The sequence below is a fragment of the Labrus mixtus genome, chromosome 8 (genome assembly GCF_963584025.1).
Source record: "Labrus mixtus chromosome 8, fLabMix1.1, whole genome shotgun sequence".
Lineage (NCBI taxonomy): Eukaryota > Metazoa > Chordata > Actinopteri > Labriformes > Labridae > Labrus > Labrus mixtus.
The window spans coordinates 10,027,398-10,049,181 of NC_083619.1; the positions used below are offsets into that span (position 1 = coordinate 10,027,398).

At 42.0% G+C, this 21,784-nt stretch overlaps 1 protein-coding gene across 2 annotated transcripts in view; it reads right to left on the minus strand.

Moving 5' to 3' along the window:
* Window positions 1-7,595: 7,595 nt before the first annotated feature.
* ephb3a (eph receptor B3a) overlaps window positions 7,596-21,784 on the minus strand; it is a 32,395-nt gene continuing 18,206 nt past the window's right edge. The window contains exons 7-15 of one of the 2 annotated variants that reach the window (XM_061044168.1): window positions 21,215-21,371; window positions 20,907-21,015; window positions 20,567-20,619; window positions 19,386-19,508; window positions 18,462-18,709; window positions 14,167-14,382; window positions 13,766-13,915; window positions 11,402-11,595; window positions 7,596-9,266 (exon numbers count right to left, since the gene is read on the minus strand). In XM_061044168.1, the coding sequence (XP_060900151.1) occupies window positions 9,155-9,266; window positions 11,402-11,595; window positions 13,766-13,915; window positions 14,167-14,382; window positions 18,462-18,709; window positions 19,386-19,508; window positions 20,567-20,619; window positions 20,907-21,015; window positions 21,215-21,371 (1,362 nt within the window). In that variant the 3' untranslated portion in view covers window positions 7,596-9,154. Of the gene's footprint in view, window positions 9,314-11,401; window positions 11,596-13,765; window positions 13,916-14,166; window positions 14,383-18,461; window positions 18,710-19,385; window positions 19,509-20,566; window positions 20,620-20,906; window positions 21,016-21,214; window positions 21,372-21,784 lie in introns of both variants that reach the window. The other variant, XM_061044169.1, reaches the window with a different exon arrangement.

Here is a 21,784-nt window from a genome sequence, read left to right on the forward strand (position 1 = left end):
ATTCAAAGATTCAGCAGTGTCATTCTTCTCCATCACTGTGACAACAGGAAGACACTTCTGTGGCTGCGACTTACCTACAGTGCTTCTTAAGTGATAAAAAAAAGTGTGTAATTAATACAGTAAAATAAAAAGAATGCATTAATTTTTAAACCTTAATTGATCACGATTTAATAGTTTTTTTCTGACATCCCTAGTTTGGATGAAATCTTTGACTGGATTAGGATTGTGGGGACCCTTGCTGATTCAGCAGAACCATTTTTGTTGGATTATTATGATCCGAAGAGTAGGGGTGTGGAAATGCAACATTTTCCACATTACTCGTCCCATTGTTAAAGCGAGTACTCGAGTATCATCATTTTTTTTGTTTATTTTTTTTGTTGCAAACAAAAACAGTTTTAATAAGATGATGGTTTTAATTGTGCCTGATTTCAGGGGGTTCTGCAACCCCCCTACTTCCTGTGTACCTGCACAAACTGCAACAATCTCATCATCACACTATCAGCAGCACAACAGAGAATAGCTATTTGAGAAGGTTCAACATCAAAGATGTATTCTTTTTCATATTTGAATTACCGCCAGACATGATTTACACGTAACCATATCTCGTCCTTCAAGTACTGCCATGCCATGCTTTTCTTTTTTTTGCACTGGTCTGGTCAGGACTGGTTTCACCAGCTAGGCTTAATCTGTTAGCTAGCTAGCTCTCACAGGATTAATATTAAGTTCCGATTCTTTTTTTAACCTTATAAGCACACAGGTTATTTACTGGAATAAAATGTAGAATAATGTTGACTATAAAACTATCAGCGATTACAATTATTTTGTAACCGATTATTAATTATTTAACGAGTACTCACCCACATCCCTACCAGAGAGTAAAATGAATCTCCAATTGTTAAGTCAAAAGACAGTAAAAGTCGTGGTTTCTTTTTTGGTGGTCTGACAGATAGCCTCAGGTGGATTTTTTGAACAGGTTAAGGTGGACTATTCCATTTTGAGGGATTGGAGCAGCAGCATCTCTTTAAAAATTTTTTAGTTTCCCTGGCCTCATTTCAGTGTTTGATGTTTGATCAGCTAGTTGTTTCTCTGTGCAACATAGATAAATAAAGTTTTGTACCTAGCTGCTCTTTGATTTGCTTTTTACTTTAAACTATGAACCTTCTGTAAATCGGCACATGTAATATCATTCTAAGGTCTCCGTACTGCAGACTGAGTGAGAAAAAGGATGGATCTAGTCCTATCATAGAATCTAGAAGACAAATAGTTCAATTATGTTGTTAATCTCTTCTGTTGAAATTGAGAATATGGGTCAATGAGCGCCCCCAAAAAAGGCATTCGACCATCTAGTTTTAGCTAAATGTGACCACTTAGATTTGACAAAGTAAAACCCCTAATGATAACTCTTTTCATTAATGACTACTAACTTTAAAGAACACAACAGTTTACTTTTCATTTTCACTTGGATGTGAACAGCTCTTTCACCATGGAAAACTGGAAGCAGTCCAGCACCGAGATAAAACCCTGAATCTCTCTCTTTGCCCCCAGACTCTATGTGAAAGAGTGATGAGAAGATGTGTACAGCTACATCCCACCAATATTTCCTCTCTCTCGCTCCTCTCCTTCATTCTGCGCCCTGTAGCCCTCTGTGAGAAACATCAATATCACTGACAGATGGTTCAAACACAACCAGTGTGAGGAGAAAAAATAACATACAGTCGGCCTACTATTTGTACGATGTGTGTATCCTCATCAAGACTAATCTGAAGCCAAAGAATTTCCCTTTCTGCTTGTGTTGGTGCTAAATGAGGCTCTGATTCCTGAATATTCATCCACTGACGTGACACGCGCGACTGCCTGATATAAACTATTGCAGCGCATTAGAGTCAAAGCCATCTTAACAAATTCACTCTCACCTGTCACATTAACGCCTATGACTCACAATTAATGTTCGGGAAGTGCATGATGCAAGCATAAAGCTCACACATGCCCGCGCACACACATTCAGAGAGGATGTGCAGCTCGGACTAATGAGTAGATTTGATCCTGAACACATCATCATGCACAGACATGTTTTTGTGGCTATTTGTCGGCAGCAGGTACACAAAACAAAGTTGCCTGTGTGACTTGTTGTGGGGAATATGTTGGAGTTTATATGGGCTGCATGATGAATAGCTGGTGTCAGGTGTTACCATGGGGATGATTACTTGAAAGCAGCCAAGGTAGTATAAGCATTTGGGATTTCTAGCTAACCCATCAAATGCTTGGCAGGCCATTTATTTCCAATATACAGGTTGTTTTGGGGCGTTAAGATCCGCCTGTGCATTTCTGTGTGTGTGTGTTTGTGTTTCTTTGTGATACAGACAAAAAGAAGTCATTTCGGTCAAACAGCCTCTTCCTATTTAATTACAAACCAGCACTGACAAATATCAGTGTCAACATCAGCGGTGTCGAGCCCTGTAACAGGGCGAGTCAGAGCGACACACCGACTCAGAGAGAGGAAGTGTTTTTATTCCTTGTCTCTCCTCATCTTTCCAGCGAACTGTGCAGCCCTCCGCATGTAGACAAGAGTCCCTGAAGCCAGCCTTTTCTCGCTCACGGCCTTGTTGCTAACACGCTTCACAGGCCACAACAAAAAGGGGAGCGGGGGGGGGCGGCTCTGAAAACAACCTCTCCAAACTTTGACTGGCAGCACTGCGGTGTGATCCACCCTGATGCTCCACACGGATACTTTGCAGATTTAGAGAGATGGGAGTTAAGCTCAGGATCCACCAATTCCCCCCCTTTGGTCTTCTTTTCTTTTCTTTTTCAATTTGGGGCATCTGCTCTGAGACCACAGCATCACTCACACACCCCCTCCCCACCACGTTTACTCAAAAGCCTAAAGTCTGTCTCTTCCTGCTCTTCTCTATCCCTGGCCTTTCCCCTCCCCTGGTGGGGGATTTGTGATTCAAACTGGGCTGAGGAACCTAAACCCCTCTATCTCATCAGCAAACATACAAATGCATAATCTGCTCATTCTTTCCAGCCCATTCACATGCATGCTAATGATCTCTGCTAGTCCCCTCTTTTCATGAGAGCTCCCTGCTCTGCTGCTTTGAAACACATCCCAGCAGTCACATGTGGTCTTTCAGATGCTGCATCAGGAAGGATTTTGTTTTAGTTTCACGGCGCACAATGGACACTGTCGCGGTTGTTCCTGGATTTTTTTCACCACAAGGCGACATGGCAGCGCTGTCTCTGCTTCCTAGTCAAACACAGACACAACTAAGCTTTGAATGATCAGATCAGCAGCCTGTCAGAGTCATGGGTAACATGTATTCAGTCGTATTATATCAGCTTATGGTTGCCTAGACTTAGATGCAAAGATTGAAACCACTTTCAAGTGAGTGTACAATAAATATGTAGCTAAATCCAATAGCTTTTATCTTAGCTTAGCATAGACAGTGTAAAACGACTAGCCTGAGTCTGTTCAACGGCTCCTCTAAAGCTCAAAAATCCATGTTTTATCTCAATCAAGTATTTCATTAAGATATTACAACTGCTGCTACCTTCACAGTATGTTAAACCATCAACATGAAGCAGGATGAGATTTATTTACTACAGAAAACAAAATCAACACAACATGAAAGTTCCTCAGAGTGACTTTAAGCATTTCTGGTGAAACACAAATTGTCATTTCACTTTGGTTTTTTGTCTCTGCGTGACTTCATAGAGCTGAACTTCTGACGTCAGCTTAGTCTCTGTTCCTGCGGTCTCTGTAACTCAACGCAATCTCTTTCATCAGTCTTTGTTAAAAATGAAAGCTTCTTCTTTAGGTTATGTTTCCATATTCTGAGGAACATTTCCATCCACTGCAACAGACTCTAATAGACAATGAAACCTTTGTAATTTTAATAGACTTAGACAAAGATTACTGTTTGAGCTTACAAAAACTACAACACCAATTAAATCTAACCGTTGCAGAAGTGCTGATACTCCCCAACGCGCTCTTCTATGATTTACATGTCGCTGTTATCCCTCCTGTCTGAAGCATTTGACTCTGTGCTGATGTTATCAGAGACATGTTAAGACTCAGGGAATTGTCTCTTTAGTGGCACCATGACATTTACGCTGTGATTGTGACGGGTAATGCAGAAAAGTTTCATAAACAACAATGTTACATTCAGTATTCCTTTTTGTTTTAATGACCATTCTTATCTGGAGTGGGGAAACAGCCTGTATTATACCGTTCATATTTTGGGGGCTTTTTTTTTTAGCAAAAGGATTTCAGTTTCTGTTTTTTTTAGCAACAAAACTATGAATATGTTGCTTTCATTTCAGCTCTGTTTCTTGGCTGGGACCCGTTGCCGGGCAATCAACTGAGACTCCAGGAAGTTTCTGGTCCCCGCCAAGAAATAATCTGGCACATAACCCTTTATTAAGAGGCAATTTTTATACACTTCTAGATTTGTACGAAGGAGAACAAAATTAGATTTGGACCCTTTTTCTAGTCTTAATGCTAAGCTAGCAGCCAACAGCCACTTTTCTGATTCCCCGGCCCCCTGTCCTTCAAACCAGTTGGATTTACTGACACACATTAATCAATGGCCCAGCCTTCAGAGGCCATTTAATGGATCACACAGTGCAGAGACGGAGCCACTGACGGGCAGAGGTGGGGAGGTATCTGTGAGCACAAAGTGCACTGTCATGCTGATCATCAGACCCACTGAAGGCCTTCGTGAGGTAAAAAGCTATAGGAGGAAAAAGAAGGGGAAAGATAGAGGCATGATTTACCATCACAGGCTTGTTTGTGTACATGTTTTGTTTGTGTGTGTGTGTGTGTGTGTGTGTGTGTGTGTGTAAGTTGTTTGTGTGTTTTTAATTAAATGTGAAGAAATCATTTGAGGGGAAAATTGAGTGTTTCTATAATGAGAGGTTTTTGAATCTCCCCATTTATATTGTTCATTAGACGTGGTGCTGCAGCAAATAGCACCGTTGCGTTCAGTGCTGCAGCTCGCTGAAACGTTTAGATATGATGCTTGAAGACCAGGGTACGGGAGTGACGGATTATCTTTAACAAGATTACAATAATCGGGTTACAAGAAATGGAAAATGTAATCCATTAATTTGGATTAAATAAAAAAGAATAAGGTCTCATAAAGTGTGGCTTCATTCTGAATTATAGATTTAGTGTCAAATCAGAGGAAAGCTGAGAAATCGTAAACCCCTTTTGAAGGTTTTATCGATGATTAATTAGTGTCTATGAATTTCTTTGTGAGTAATCGATTACACATCCAAATACATCTTAATCTCCAGCTGCAGTAGTTCAGGTTGTCAACAAGTCAGCCTGTTTTTTAACATCTCTCTGCTTCTTGTATAAACTATAACATATTGTGATTATTAATGAAAATGGCCTCTTTCAGATTTATACAAACAAAATATAAGAGATTATGAAGTCATTTTAAAAAGGAATATTTAAATGTTCTAGCTGTCGAAGTGGAAGCTGGTTCAATAAGAATATAACATGAAGAAGACAAAAGCTTTCCCCTGACTGCCATATATTTAATGCACCATAAAACATGTTATGTTTCTGCAGCTATCTTCTTTGAATGCACTGCACCATGACGCTCTGCTGTACACATTCCAGAAGATTCAATTAAAATACAGCCCATTTGACATGAAAATCACTGTTGAAAAGACTTTGATTTCCATTTGTGCTTGCGGTGCAGAGATGCAGAAATTCCTTCACATCAAGGGCACGGCGTTTTTTTAAAAAAGCCCTGATATTTTTTGTGTGTCTCTCCTCACAGTTTGGGCTTAGTGCTGCATGCCGCTTCAATATATAAGGAGGGTAGTTTTCCATTGATGAGCGGGTGCAGGCAGCTTCAGCAGCAGCAGCAGCAGCAGCAGCAAATCACTACTCTGTTAAAAGGCCCTGATGCGTAGCAAACTCTCCTGCCAAGCCTCTTCGCTCCAAATCTGCCTGCTTGCAGACCCCCTGTAATTGGAGGCATTAAACTTGCTTTGGACAGGATGGCAAATGAGAGCTTTGAGCTTTGGAGGAGAACACACTGGTGCATCCAGAAGGGGTATACAAGGAGGAGCAGCTAAATCTGGCAAATCACTACCAGTCCAGCAGATCTGTGTTTGAGTGGGCGTTGTAGAGTGTACAGTTCTACATCTGAATGTGTGTTTGCAGAGACTTTATGTGTCCTCTTTTTTTCTGTGTCCTGTCTCGGCTGGTGTTAATGTGTGATTATGTTCGTCCAGTTTAACAGCAGAGCTGCTGTTAATCTTGCAGTAATCGTGGGGATCACTGGGCTGATGATGCAGGGATTTGACGTTGAACCGCAGACTGTCCGGTCAGTGATGAGCAACCAGCAGCCATGAAATAAAACCTGTCTGTCATCCTGCCATCACTTCCTCAGCTTTCCCTCCACAAGGCACGCTCATTAAAATCTCTGTGAGGAGCTGTCGCCGCCGACTTCTCATCACCCTAATAGTCAGTAATACGATAATGAGATATTTTCCTTTAGGTTTGCTGCCATTTTGCATCATCTTTGAGTTGCAGCCGGTGGAAAAATATGTCACCCAGCTCTGCCGGGATGTGCGGCGAGCCTGAGTTAAAGCGGCCTGCAAAGGCTGGAAAAGCATCAAATGCCTAATGGTAAACAGGATGTGAAATCTCACTTTTGACATTATGTCAGATCTCAATGAAAATACCAAGCAAACACATTTTTAAAAAAGTCTCTTTCTGTGTTTCAGAGCTCATTAAAAAAAGCTGGAACCTCAACCTACAGCTTTTCACTGGACTTCTTCCTCAGCAGCCTTGCATGCATATTATTCATCTCCAAGGTCAAGCATGTCTTCACATCTTTTCTTTCTATGAACGGTAAAAGCAGCGACACCACTACACAGCATGTACCTGCGATCTAGCTACAAAGCTTTGACACAGATGATAAATGTTGTGCTTCCAAAGTCACTGAGGGGAGTAACACTCAGCCTCACATCGTCTGCGTATAAACACATTTCGATTTACTTCTGAAGGCCTTCATGATGACCTGCTGTGTGCACATCCTGTGGGAGCAGCAGAGATGATTAGAGGACATGCAGAGAACACAACAGAACCAGTGCTCCCTTTGGTAGCCGATCATACTGCCGTTGTCTGAGCAGAGAATCCAAAAAAACACGGGGAAGTATGAACTCCCTGGAGCTCCAATAGACGAGCAACCGCTGTGTCAATAAAAACAGAAGGTGACAGCTTCACTCATGTGCTCCGGTTAGGGAGAGAGACCCAGTTTGTCTCCTGGCTGGCAGATTAAAGCCAAACAACACTGACTCTTGGTGTGAAGCCAGATTATCTTCCTTGAAGCTTCTCCAGCAGAGACGCTTCAAGAAATCCCCGGAATAGTCCTTTGGTCTCGCTAATTGGTGAGCCGCGTGGACCATGCTTTGATTAACCTTAAATCTTAATGAATTCAATCCGGAGCTGCTGCGATATTCCAAACTGAGGAGGTGAAACCCACTTGCTATTCCCTCTTTTCATGCGCGGATAAGAGAAACCTGAAACTCCAGCCTTGGTGAACCCGCCGAGAAATCAAAGAGAATACCAGAGATCTGTTTAATAATTTATTTGCATATGATTATCGTAAAAATACTGAAAGAGAAATACTTATTTTCGTTTCTGGTTTTCTGGCATTTTTTTTTCTTTTTTTACAACCTAATACACCCTTAATTGCACAGGAAAACGTCTGCCCGAACAGACACACATTTTCTTCTTTCAATGTCACATTTAGTTTCAGATATGTAATGACCACTAAACTGGAATTTCTTCATTTGTTCGCTCCTCCACACCAAACAAGCATATAAACGAGGGTCATAGAGAGGCCACAGTCAGGTCAGATTGCAGTGAATGCTGAGCTGACTGCTCTAATAGAAATATAGTATTTACAGGCAGTTGTTGTAGATTACTGCTCTGACAGCTGGCGTGCTGGAATAAACACAGATCAGGAGAAATGAACCAAAGAGTGAATTTGTTCTACATCAATGTTTTCCAGGTCAGTATTAAGGTTGCGAACTTGTAATCTAGACAGTGACCTTTTATTTCCCACTGATCTGCGACACATTTACACTACAGCACTACCACTGGCGCGTTTCATTTGAAGAACACTTGCTCTCCACTAAGTCCCTTCAGTGTTTAGGAAGGTAACTATTCTGTCATTGCAGAAAATTTCCTCCTTACTCCACTCATTCATGTCTGTCTGGTTTGTTAATGTGTGGGGGGAAAAAAAACAAGCAGAGTAATAAAAAAGTTAAGCCCTGGTGCTCGTAAAAAACACTCACAAAAAAACACTTCTTTGCAATAATAAGGTAATAACTTAGCATTCAAAAACAATGCGTATATGAATCAAACAAGGTTAAGAAAAACCAGGACTTTAAAGTCCGTACAGCTAAATGCCACCAAAGCAAACAGCAAACGTGGAACTTATTTGTACTTTTCTCGTGAATAAGTTTCCACTTTGGCATGCACATGACGTGTCCCGCACAGTGTCAGTTCCATCTCGGCTCTGAAGGGGAGACGTTGTGAAGACTCGGACGCTTTGTACACATTTGTAACAAGTTTGTCTCCCAGTACATGTGGAAGACAGTATTTAAGAGGAAGCAGATGAAAGGTGGGTTTTTTTTCTTTTTCTTATTCCTTAAAATTAACAAAATAACAGAAGAGAGTTGGTTGGGTTTAAAAGAATCAAAGGGAAAAGATCAACTGGGTTGAAGATGTACAGGAAGGTTTGGAGTTGTCTTTAAAAGTTTGTTTCAAGCTTTGTCTTGGCACTGAGTCCTCAATCTGAGGGCGGGTGGGCGGGGGAGGGGGGGGGGGGAGAAGACTGATTCCCAACCAGCAGAAAACACATGCAGACATGCAAACACAACCTGAGAAGGGGCAATAGGAAGTTTGGTTTATGTCAATAGTCACAAATCCACAAGTGTCAAGTAGTGAACACACACACTGCAATGGAAAGTCTTTTGAAACGCACATTAAATCTCCAGTTGGAAAAGAAATCTCCAACACGGTCCTCGTTCTGTCTCCTCCATCTTTAATCTTCTTTTTATGTTACATCAGGCTCTTGGCGTCAGAGTTTTTCAGGTAGTTTTTTTTCCGCTCTGTATCCTCGGCTCATACACGGATGGGGAGAGTTTGGCTCATCTGTTGCCGAACGATTTCCTGACTGCTGTCCGGACTCTTCCTGTTGTGTCCTGGCAGGGTCCCCCCGAGCCGCAGCAAATCCCTGCCAACACAAAGCAGCCTCACGGGTCAGCAGCAGGTTCACAGCCACTTTAAACAAAAGATACAGCTCATTATTACTTTGCTAAGTGCTCTCATTGAAGGTGGATAAAGGTCTAATCCATCTTTGCGTCGATGTAGCTACATTCTGCAGAGTATTTGCACCTTAGACCTTGTGGATATAAACAATAAAACAGAGGAGAGTGAAAATGTGCTGATCGAGAGCTTCATCTGCGATAAATAAAGTCCGACTGAAATGCCGAGCCAAATCTATTCATCACATCTCCAGTTTTAATAAAAGTTCAACATATTTCTCAGCTATCTTGGAAAAAGCGCCAGTGTCCTTTGTTCCTCGGCCAGTGTCCTTGATTTTAAGGCCCTTGTGGCTGAAGATACTCTACAGATAGCGCTGCATCTCATATCCTCTCCCTCCTTTTCTTATCTGCCCCAACATCAACGAGCAGTCAATGGCAGGTGAGGGGGAGACAGAGACGCAAACGCAGGGGGGACGCTCCCTGAATCGTGCTCTGACAACATGAACCTTTTCTTTCTTCTCCTGCTCTGTCCATCGCTCTTACTGTTGAATACAGACGAGGCCGTGGATTTATCACTGCCATGTAATCTGCTCCGAAGCAAAACATACACACATAAGCATCAAACACACAAATATTCCCTTCCTATTGGCCCATTCAAGCATTGGGCAACTCTTCCCTGATGCATTAAAAAGCTCATTAGCAACCTAATTAAACACATTCCTCTCTTTTAGCTTCTCCTCAATCTCCCTTATTACTCACACTTCATCACCTCCTGCTTTTCCACATCAGCAGCTCTGGCTGCTGTCTGTCCTATCACCTACATTCCAGCATCCAGCCAAGTATAGGGGGAATTAAACCGAGGTCAGCCATTACATTTCCACACACAATTAGCTTCACTGAGCCCGAATCCTGGCATAGGAGTCGCCCTTGGGGCTCCGTGTTAGAGTGGAACTCTGAGCCAAGGAGCTGGCACCAGACCTGGATATTGTATGTATGAATTCAGCCTTTTGTGAAACAGGAAGCCATCACAGAGTTGAGGATGTGCGCTTAATTCATAATACATCACTACAGAGCTAAGGATCCAGCACTAATCATATTGTTGACTAGATGCCAGGCGAACAAAACTCAGAACAAACATGTCAGTGAAAGTATCTGAAACACTCAGAGTCACTGCGCACAAAACAAAGTTAAAAAACAATCCTCCGCTTGAGGACGTCTACCTATGAATAAGTCAACTCCTTCACTTCCAAGGGGGAAAACAGGCAGATGTCTGACTGGAAAACAAAAAAAAAGACTCAAGTCAAAGAAAAATCCTCCAAAATCAACTAAAAGCAAAAACAATACGAACATAGCAAACATGGACCTTGTGTCTTTTTAAAAAAAAAAGCCCAGCCCGTTATTTTTTACACCGACATCTTACTCTAACAAACTAAGACACACAACTCCTCTCGGCTTCGCACCACGAGTGGTCTTCATCCTTCACTTCACAGCCGTCATGTGCAATATAGAGCACCATCTCACACGAGGTGAAAAGGAGGGAATTGCATCATCCTTCTTTGTGTTAAAAGTATCCTGCTGTTATTGTAGAAAAACCTCAAAAGCACTTGGTGCTTATATGAAAAGCCCAGCAGCGGGATAATGCAACTATACTTTCAACAAAGGTCAGCTACAGTAGCAGCCGGACTGCAAGAAAACAGCAAACTTTTGACAAAAGTTCCTGTAAATTTGTTATGAACTATCAAAGCAATTCTACTATGAGCTTCCGCTTTTACCATGTAAGCTCTGGTTGCTGTTGTGTGCTGAGCTTTCTCACTTTTGTCCCTCTAAATATCCTTTAAATCCAGGAAGAGGTTTTATTGCTGCTGCTATTTAAAAAGTAAATTCAGCAAGTTTGTCTGAAGAGTTTCTCAATCTCTGAGTAATTTGCCAAGTTGGCAACAAAGAAGTGCTTTTCTCTTTTAAAAAAAGAACTGAGATGAAGCATTTTCAAAAGGAAACAGTTTCTATTCAAAGTGAAAAACTTTTATGTAAGAAGAAACTCAACATTGAAACAAATATTACTTCAAGTGTAAGTGGCTTCCTCAGTTCCAGCGGAGAGACGTACCCTGAGTAGGAACTGGTCACCACCTTCAGACTGGCAGCGTTACGGAGCAACTTGTCCAGGGTGCTCACGATGCGGGAGAACTTGGGCCTCAGGTTTCTCTCCTTCATCCAGCACTCCAGCATTAGCTGGTGCAGCACCATTGGACAGTCCATGGGCGGAGGCAGCCGGTAGTCCTGCTCCACTGCCGTCATCACCTGCGAGACAGGACACCAAGTTCAGATCTATCTAACCATCCATCAATTAACAGAATAAAAAGGCTAAAAACAGTCTGAAGAGGTCTCTGTCATGCCTAAATTGACACAGTGGGGCTTCTTGCTAACATGTATATGCTAACATGCTAAAGTGTGTGTTAGGCCTGAACCTGCTGTATGTAGGTGGGTCACAAATAGTCACTGACTAATAGATAAATAAAAAAATGACCATATTGTGGTGCTTATAAATGAAACAGCGATAACTGAGGTTAGCATTTCTGTGCAAGATATCAACCCAGACTATGTCACAAAGACGGATTAAATCATGTTTCATGTGGTGCCTCTACACAGTGTTAACTTTAGCCTCTGACTCATCTGTATTTTGCTCACTGTGTTTGGCCTTTGTTAGTGCGGTGAGAGAATAATCCTTAGTTACTGTGTTTATTATGTCCCACTTGAGAAAGTGTCTCAGCTCAGGCTGCCACACACTCCAATCTTCTCTTCAGCATCTTTACAAAACTATAAAAACAATTTTTCTCAAGGATTCTCAAAGTTGCTCCTTCAAAACTGCCGTGATTGATGGGAGAAACAATAAGTGGAGGATGAAAATGTTGGCTCATTGATTTGATTTCGCCTAGCAACTGCTTTCCCCTCCGTAAGCTCTGTATGGGTTTTAAACTCCCCACAACAATAAAAAATTGCCATTTGGGAACAATACAACATTTCTGCTGCACTCCTCTCCTCCTGCTGCTTGTCCTTTGATTTTTATGTCGCACTCCTAGCCGGCGAGCACCTCTGTTTATATCTCGCATTTGTTGACTCTGTTGCTTATTGAGCGATGACTGAGGCACAAAAGGCTATTGGGAACAAAAGAGGGCCTTGACTTTGAAGCTTTCATTACTGGATGTGGGTTTTGTTATGAAAGTTATACATACATTACTGGCATTTTCATTCTGACTCCTTTTTTTTTTTTTTTTTTTTTTGCTTTATTACTTTCAGCTTTTACAGGACGCTTTTTTGAAGCACAATACAGAGCAGATATTCCGGTGGGAATAAAGTGGAGGTGTACACATTGCTTCAGTGCTTTTGTTTAGGACAGAGGAACCAAGAGGTTTCTTTGCTGCAAGCCCGCTGTTGTAGTTGTGATGTCTGTGAGGTGCAGATAGCCTACAGGTAACAGCGCCTGAAAAAAATAAATAAAAAGCCTTTTTCCTGTGTATTCCTTTGTTAGCGCGAGGAGTTTGGCTTTGCAGTATGGATTTGCAGTGGGAGGGAAGGCTGTAAATAAGGAGGTAAAAAGTAGAACACAGCTGCAAAAGCATCTGCAATGAGGAGATAAAAACAGCAGGTCCAACATGTCACACTGGAAATCAAAGCCACAACTGCTCAAAAGAAACTCTCTGCCGGCGCCCTAACTTTAGTGCCTTTCACGTCTGCACTGCACTACTGAACATTTCCGGACATTGTCCTGGTGGGCTGAATGTCTGAAAACAAAAGTCTCCATCTGTTCACCCAGAATTCATGCAGATATTCTTATGCCAGCATCCGAGTGTATTTACATGAAGTGGGGTTAAGACAGTGTGTGAAAGCAGTAGGCAATAGTCTGGAACATTCACAGTCAAGGAAGCTGACACAAAAGTGCAAAAAAAAAAAAAAAAAAAAAATGCAGTTCCTTGAGTTTCCAGTTTGGGCTTGCTCCAAAATCCCCTTTGGGTCCCATGTTAAAATGCTTATTTTTTACAGAAGAAGTAAACATGTTTAGCTTGGTTAAAAGGTCTCTAAAGCTCATTTATTTATTGGTAAAAACTGTATAATAACTCATCAAGCAAGATAGGTGTGTCATTCCACCTCCACCTCTCCATTAGTCCAAAGTTACTGGAGTTCATGATTTCCAATATGGCGACAACCATCATTGGGTTCATGATGCCTATTCAGAAACCAACGGTTGACGTCACTGAGACGACGCCCATGTTTCATATTCTTTGGGTCTCGCTAGGGGCCCCACTTCAACAAAATTCTAAGTATCTGAGATTCAGCGAGGTGTTTTTTTTTTTTAATGAGCTTCATGTCCTGAAACGATCCAGCGGGATAAACGGGGTTATAGACACAAAACTCCCAGAGGGATCATTCAGCCTGTACAGAGGTGTGTTTGTAACATGTAAAGCTCACTCACATCCTGGTTGCTCATGTCCCAATATGGCCGCTCCCCATAGGACACCACCTCCCACATGACGATGCCGTAGCTCCACACATCGCTGGCGGAGGTGAACTTTCTGAAGGCGATGGCTTCTGGCGCTGTCCACCGGATGGGAATTTTCCCTCCCTGCTCACACACACAAGTGGTATCAGCTACAGTCACACTACAGTCTCATGACAGCAAACACAGACATGCAGAAGCTAATGCAAATTTCACACAAGGCTTTGCACACTAACGCAAATATTGGCACACATGAACAGTGTCACATGCTTCCATATGTACATGTGAGGCAAGTGACGGGGGGCAAATTAAGGCACTCAATTAGAAATGTACACAGACATACAGTCAACACACAAACACACACACGGGATACTGACCAGGGAGCTGGTGTAAGTGGGGTCAGCAGACGTGTCGTCCAGGAAGCGTGACAAACCGAAGTCTGAGACCTTGCACACCAAGTTGCTGTTGACCAGAATGTTCCGGGCGGCGAGGTCTCGGTGGACGTAGTTCATATCTGACAGGTACTTCATCCCCGAGGCGATGCCACGCAGCATCCCGACCAGCTGTGTCATCGTGAAGCGCCCGTCGTTCAGCTACAGAAACACAGCAGCCAGAGATAGAGCAGAGAGGGATGGGGAGGAGGGGAAGAGGAGGTTAATGAGGGAGGCGAGGGAAGCGAGAGAATGAGAAATGAGAAAAGAAGACGGGTTGAAATACGGGGAAGGAGACGATAGGGAAGAGTAAAGAGAGGAGATGAGGAGAAAATACCAAAGAGTCGATCAGTCACTGAGGCCACATAAACATGACATCTGTCATCATGCTCCTGACAGTCACTGACAGCCGACCTTTTCACACATGCTGTCCAATTAGCTGATTAATTAGAGTCTTTACTGTCGTACTAAAACCATTAATGCTCAATGCTGGCTGCAACACAACAACAAGGAGGGAGCTGCAACAATCACAATCAGGCAACTGAAGGGATTTCACTTTCTTTTCCAAACTAGTCCAAATAATTATTTTTATAGAGCTCTTTTTAAAAAAACAAGTTACACCGTGCTTCTCAAAGACATCAAATTACAAAAGGCAGGTCAAAAAAACATCAGCAATTTCTATACAGCTGCATAAAATAGGGTAGTAATCATTTTTATAAGCATAAAATATGACAAAAAAAAACCTAAATATCAAAATGTATGTAAAAAGAAGGTTCTTTTTAGAAGGTGAAACTTGCTGACTTTGCTCACCTAATCCTGATAAACACAGCTTTGTTTGCAGGTTTTTTTTGCTGCTCGACATTAAAGCAAAAATCATCCTGGAATTATAAATGCGTGTTGCTCAAAGCCTTTTTTAGTTGCTAATTTAAAAGACCTTCATTTGCAGATTTCTGCCCTTTCTTATTAACATTTGAGAAGCATGAAACAAAATCAGAGATCAGGGTTTCAGGGTTTAATTTAAGATTCTCCACGTTTACAAAGCGTGACATGGGGGGATGAACAGGAGACGCTTCTAAATCAGGACTCCAGCCTGTGAAGCCTTGTGAAACCTCACGTGTGTGGATTGCCACCAATCCATCGCAAGTCAATACACAATTACCCATTATCAAAAACGAGAAATTCTGCAAATCTGAAGAGGCTGATTCTACCCTGTGAGCTTTTCTCTCATGACCTGAATATTAAGTAGAGTTTTGAACGGGGGAAAAAGAAAACAATTTCGACATAATCAATCCCGTCTTTGACTCCAGAAAGAGACGGCAAAGAACACAAGACGTGACATGACAAAACCATAAACATCCTGCTTTGTAGTCTGCACACTTCACTGAAGTCTGACAGCAAAGCACGCTGGGATGGATGGATGTGTAAACAGCCATGATTCATAGCAGGCGCTCAAAGCCACAGCCGAGTGTATGCATGAATGTGTGTGTGAGTGTGACTTTTTTCTGTATATCTGCATCTACATATGTTATGTGCATGCATGCATGTGTGTGTGTGTGTGTGTATATCCAGGAGATGATTTACAAAGTCTCATGAGACACACATTGAAAGTTTGTTCAGCGGGCGTGTGTGTTGTTAACTCTTTGGTTTCTTCGTTAGAGAAGAACTCAGAGTTCCTCTGAGTCACAGGCCGGGTGACACCAGGGGGAGCGAGGGTGAGGACAGCACAGGCCGCGGAGACGTTTGTGTTATTATGGGACAGCTGAGTGAGAGGAGGAGGGTGAGAAGGAGGAAGAGGGTCAGGCTGTGCTCAGTGATTAAGAACTGTGGCTAATGATTGATTAATCACTCCATGGCTGAATTGTCCGCTGTGTCAAATGTCAAGAAAATTGTAAATATTGTCCATTACAGTGTCCAAGATCCCACATCCATGTTTCCACCAGAGGAAAAAAAAATTGGTAATAACTTAATTAATGCTTCATCATTTCAGTCCGTTTTTAAAAGCTGACAATTATTTTGCTTTCAGCTCCGCGGTTGTGACAATTTTCTGCCTCTCTTCTGACAGTAAACTGTTGGTTGGACAAAACAAGCTATTTGGAGATGCCACCTGGGGCTTTTCACTATTTTCCTGACATCAGATAAACAAGGTGATTAAGGGATTTTTGAGAAAATAATTGTCACATTAATCGATGAAGATGTTATCAAAGCTATTTCAAACTGCTTTCTTTACCTGAGAACAATATAGAGCTGAAACACTTTGACTGATAAAACAGTCAATAAACATGTTTCACAGGATGACTGCAGCGAAAGAGAAGTCCGTCCAATACATCAATGATGAATTGATTGTACAAAATATTGCTCAATTATTTTGATTCTTATTGGTGTCTCATTACTCCAGTTCTTTCAAGACACAAAGACACAAAATGTAACATATTTACAACATATTTAAGAATGTAGCATGATTAAAAAAAATGTTCCTTCATTTGAGATGTCGCCAAGAGCTCACACTATGAGGATTATTAAAGCGGCAGGGCTGAAATCGATTTCATTTCATTTTCAAATAACCTGTTTTTTTTCTTCAGGTTTGTAATTGAAACTTAATCTTTTTGGGATATTTAAAAAAAAAAAGTTAATTACAATTTCCAAGTTCATAGAACAAAGATATTTAATCTACATATAAATGAAGCCAAGAGAAAAGGAGGACCTTTACATTTAGACAATTATTTTCTTCATCCTTCTATGATAAATGACAAAAACAATTCTATTCATTTATTTCCAGTCAAAAATATTTTCGATTAGATGTCAAATTCTTTAAGCCCTTAAAGAAGACAGGAGCGGACCATCATTGTCATTATCGATACGTTTGGTTAATTTTTCTGTTTTGTGGCACAAGTCCGAGTGGAATTATGTCCTGATCCCCAGAAAATAACGTCAGATGTTGTTTTTTTCTTACTGAACAATAAGTAGGGGCGTTTACTTTTAAATATTAACCAACCACACTTCAGCCCAACCTCTTTCAATAAATCCTGGTAAATCTGTTTTGTCCTCTCTGCTCTGTCAGTCATTGCGACCCTCCTCCCCCCTCCTGTCACCTTCAATCCATTCCTTCAGTGTCAGGGTTAAGTTCCTCAGATGTCCTTTCCTGCTCTCGGCCTCACTACCTCTTTAAATACATGAAGACTTCACCATGGGGGTGTTAGTGCCAAGGACAATACACAATTCACACACTTTTCTTAACTTGTAAAATAATGTTTTGTTCTTTTTTAATTAAGTCTCTCAGAGTGGAAGTAGATCGAGGCAGTTCATCACACATTAGTGAAAACTGTGTCAGCAAATGTTTGGTACTCTGTGCCTGAAAAACAGGTAGAAAAAAACATCAGAAGTCTTTTTTTTACTGATTTTGTAAATTCAGATCTAATTTGTCTGAGTGAGTTTTTTTTCTGTGTAATTGTTAAACTATTTGGAAATGGAGAGATTTTGTGTCTATAGAGACAGGCAACATGCAGCACTAGATCATAAGAATATGAAACAAAAGGCCACAGACCGACGTGAAACATTATTCTCGCATGAACACACTAAACACAGAGATAGAAAAACAAGCCTGCTCCTCTCACCGATAACACAAAATGTCTCAACTTCCAAACAACCAGCTACATGTTGCTCAAAGGTAAAAACCAGCAGAAAGCATTAAGTAACCTCATCCAGCAGAACAGTTACAGTAAGTGGACTTCCTCACAGTGCAGCCATGCAAGAAAACAGGTTTATTGGATGTAAATGACATGTAATGGCCCCCACGCAGCTATAAATGTACTGTGTGACACCTCATTTCTCACCTGCCTTTGTTCAGCAGTTTGTGTAGGTGGAAGAGGTCTGTAACAAACCCTGATCAGTAATGTATTCTGCAGTTGTACAAGGCTCTCTAATACAGTGCTGCAAACGTATCCAAAGGTCTCCTGTGTGACAGTTTTCCACCAGGAGTTTGAGCGTTGCAAAGCCTGTCAGCATCAGTCAGTCACGTCAGGCAGAGACACTATGCCTGTCTGCAGGCGTTATATTGCACATTTAATCTCTATCACTCAGCAACCGAGCGCCTCGGGGTGTTTTACAGAGAGTAAAACATTCCGATAACCCAGAGGTGTCGTGAATGACTGTCTGTGTGTGTGTGTTCATCTCGGCTTTGATACAAACAGAAAGTAATCTTCTCTGTCAGAGGTGTCGCGGCACACGCCTCTCACCAAGCTTACCCTGAGGAAAGAATCCAGCGCTCCGTTCTCCATGAACTCGGTGATGATGAGGACCGGGCAGCTCCTCGTCAGGACGCCCTCCAGCCGGATCACGTTGGGGTGGTCGAACTGGCCCATGATGGAGGCCTCAGCCAGGAAGTCCCGCCTCTGTCGCTCGGTGTAGCCGGCTTTCAGCGTCTTGATCGCCACGACCATCTCTCTGCGGCTGGCCTGTTTGAGACGTCCTCGGCAAACCTCGCCAAACTCGCCTGGTTCGAGAAAATAAGGTTCGGGGAGAGGTACGGGGAGGAGGGGGTGAGGGTGATGGGGGAGAGGAGGTTCGAGTGAGAGGAGGGGTGGAGGGAAAGTGCAAGGAGAGGGAACGTTACTGGTCGGGAGTGAAGGAACTGATTTGAGAGAGTCGAGGGTCGGCTTTAGCTGCGGGGAAGGACTCGAGAAGAGACGTGGGAAAAGGGACGGGCTATCACAGGTCAAAGATATTGGGGAGAGAGGGAGTGGCAGGTATCGATCGAGTGTGCAACCTGGGAGCAGTGTAAGGAGACAGAGGATGGGCAAGGAGTTTGGGGGGTCTGCATGTGGTGCCTGAGTGTTCACAAGGAAGAAAGAGAGAGAAAGAAAAAAAAGAGACAGGGAGGATTGGGCGAACAGGACCACACTGTCATTTGAAGGTGAAGTTAGGACACGACATGCTGCTGGAGAGAAAGATAGAAAAAAAAGAACAGACTCAAAGGGGGATTTGAGCGAGAAGATTTTCGCTTCAATCCCTCCCACTGGCAGCTCTCGTGCACACTCTGAGTCCTAAAGAGGGACTCTCTTACAGAACAGACCTCGGGGCGTGATGGCACACTCCTGTTCGAATAAATGATTAATAATCCAGAATCTTTCTCCATCCGTGTGGACAAAAAAAAACCCAGCGCTGTTTACCTGCACCGATGACTTCTTCTATTTTCACGCAGGAGATGTCGATCTCTTTGGCAAACTCGTGCACAGCGTCGTTTGGGTCTTCGTAGGTGAAAGGGTCGATGTACACTTTGACACCTGGAGAAACTGAGAGAGAAAACATTCATCAGCATGTAGCCATAGCTGCCTGGCTAATATGGCTTAAAACAACTTGAAATGCTACTATTCATATCATATATTAAATATTTATTATAAAACATTTGTTCAATTTGAGCCAGAATAATTAAATACATAGTTTGACATGTTTGGGAAATATGCTTACTGTCAATACTAGTTAGCTTAGCTTAGCATAAGGACTGTAAGCAGGAGGAAACAGCTAGCACAACTCACAGCTTTTTTCGTCTTTTTTTTCCCCATGCTGAAGGAAAAATTGTATTTTGTCATTTCTTGTTTGTGCTTGAATGGGACGGGGGCGATGTTTTGGACAATTTCATGGCTGGGCGCAGTTATTTCCTTGAAGTTCCTCTGGTTGCCTAGCAACCTCACAGTGATAACATGACCTTGTTTTCTCATGAGTCCAACAGACAAGATAAAGCATGTTTATTCTAAGAATCAGAGGCTCTTATTGTAGTATTTATCAAATGCTTGAAAAAGCCGGACTAACTGGTTCCACGTATCTAGGCTATGCTAAGCTAAGCTAAATCCCTTTTTATAATTAACAGACACGAGAAAGGCATTTATCTTCTCTCAGCAAGAGAATAAATTAAGGGAATTTCCCAAAATGAAAAGTGATCTCACAGAAAGTCTGAGTACATTTATTGCTACATGGAGGAAGGATAGTGTGTTTACTTCTGATCTAAAAACTTGTGATCTGTTTGAGCTTTATTCATTTATTTCTTACTTAACTAATTCAATGATCAGGTACATTCCTTATTAATTAACAGAAGACATAGACAGTAAGTGAGCCGGACTATAGCGTGAGGCTGATTTGAATGTATGATTTCTTGGTAAAGTTCACATACAAAGGGTACTATCATGCCAAACAAGATACAGACAGCATGGTCTGGGTTTCCTCTGTGCTAATAGGGAAATGGTCCTGCTTCAATCAGGTGATTGGATAATTGATTAAATCAGGTGGATAACTGCACTGGCATGACCAAAGGAACACAGGAGAGACAGTTCTCAGGCTGAGCACACAAACTTACTGTATTGCTGCAGTTTCTCAGTGTACTCCAGCTCTGAGCCGCTGCGCTGCTTCCTGTAAACAAGCAGCATATAAACAGAGTCACATTCAAAGAATCATCCTCGACATTTTCACGTAGAACGAAGAAACATCTGACTGGACTATAAGATGAAACCTCTGGAAGAAACTCAGAGGACCCGTTTCTTTTTTTTTTTCTCCTGCAGAGCTTCTTTTTGAAGCTAAGATGTTAGTATGCACCCTTTGGAAGCACTTTAAAATTTAATGAGCCTCTTTGTTCAGGCTCTAACTAACAAAATGAAACATGTACTTCAGCCTGTCAGCAATAAATATCAAACACTTACTTAAGGCAGACAACAGCAATAACCACCATGGCTACAATGACCACCAGACCTGCAGAGGCCGAGCCGACGATGAGAGGCAGCTGGTCCTGCACCGACTTCTGAGGGTCACCTGGACCACATAACATGCAGACACACATGAGTAAATAACACCAGAAACACCAGCTTGGAGATTAAAGGTTAGCCTGTACTGCTGTAAAGTCTGCTAATTAAGGCAGCAATAAAAACTACTAAGCCAGAGCCCTCATTAGGACAGCATAAGAAGCAGATTATCAAGATCAGACTTGAAGTAGGAGAGAGTTTATCCGTACTGTGAAGGCTGGTGCTGAAATCCATGGGGTTGCTGTATCGTCCGTATCCTGCAACAGTGCGAGCTCTGACCTGCACCACGTAGGGCGTAGCAGCCCTCAGCCCCTCCACCTTGGCTGAGCTGTGTTGGGCTGTTACTGTGTGGGACATCACCAGGCCCTGAAGTAAAAACACAGCACACAGCAGCTGCATCAAGCTTCTTCCAGATGCTTCAGATGTTTGAGTTCTCGGTCAGCATTAGTTTCAAAAAGTTGAATAAAAAACACAAGGTTATCTTTAGAGTTGAAAAAAATAGCTTCCAACTGAGTTGAATGTTTTTCTGTTACAGTTCTCTTTAATCTGCTAGGCCTAGCTTGAGTTTGCTAATGTAAGCTAATGTTAGTTTACATGTACACAAGCTCAGTTTTTTAGCTTTCGGTACTAAAAAAATGGAAGAAAGAAGTCTTTCTCAAATAAAAGAAAAGTATACATTAATAAGCAATAAAAACACATTTTACTCATTCAAAAGTAAAATATTTGAATAAGTTAAAACAGCCTCTCGTTCTGGCATTGCTAGTACTGCTAGTAATGTT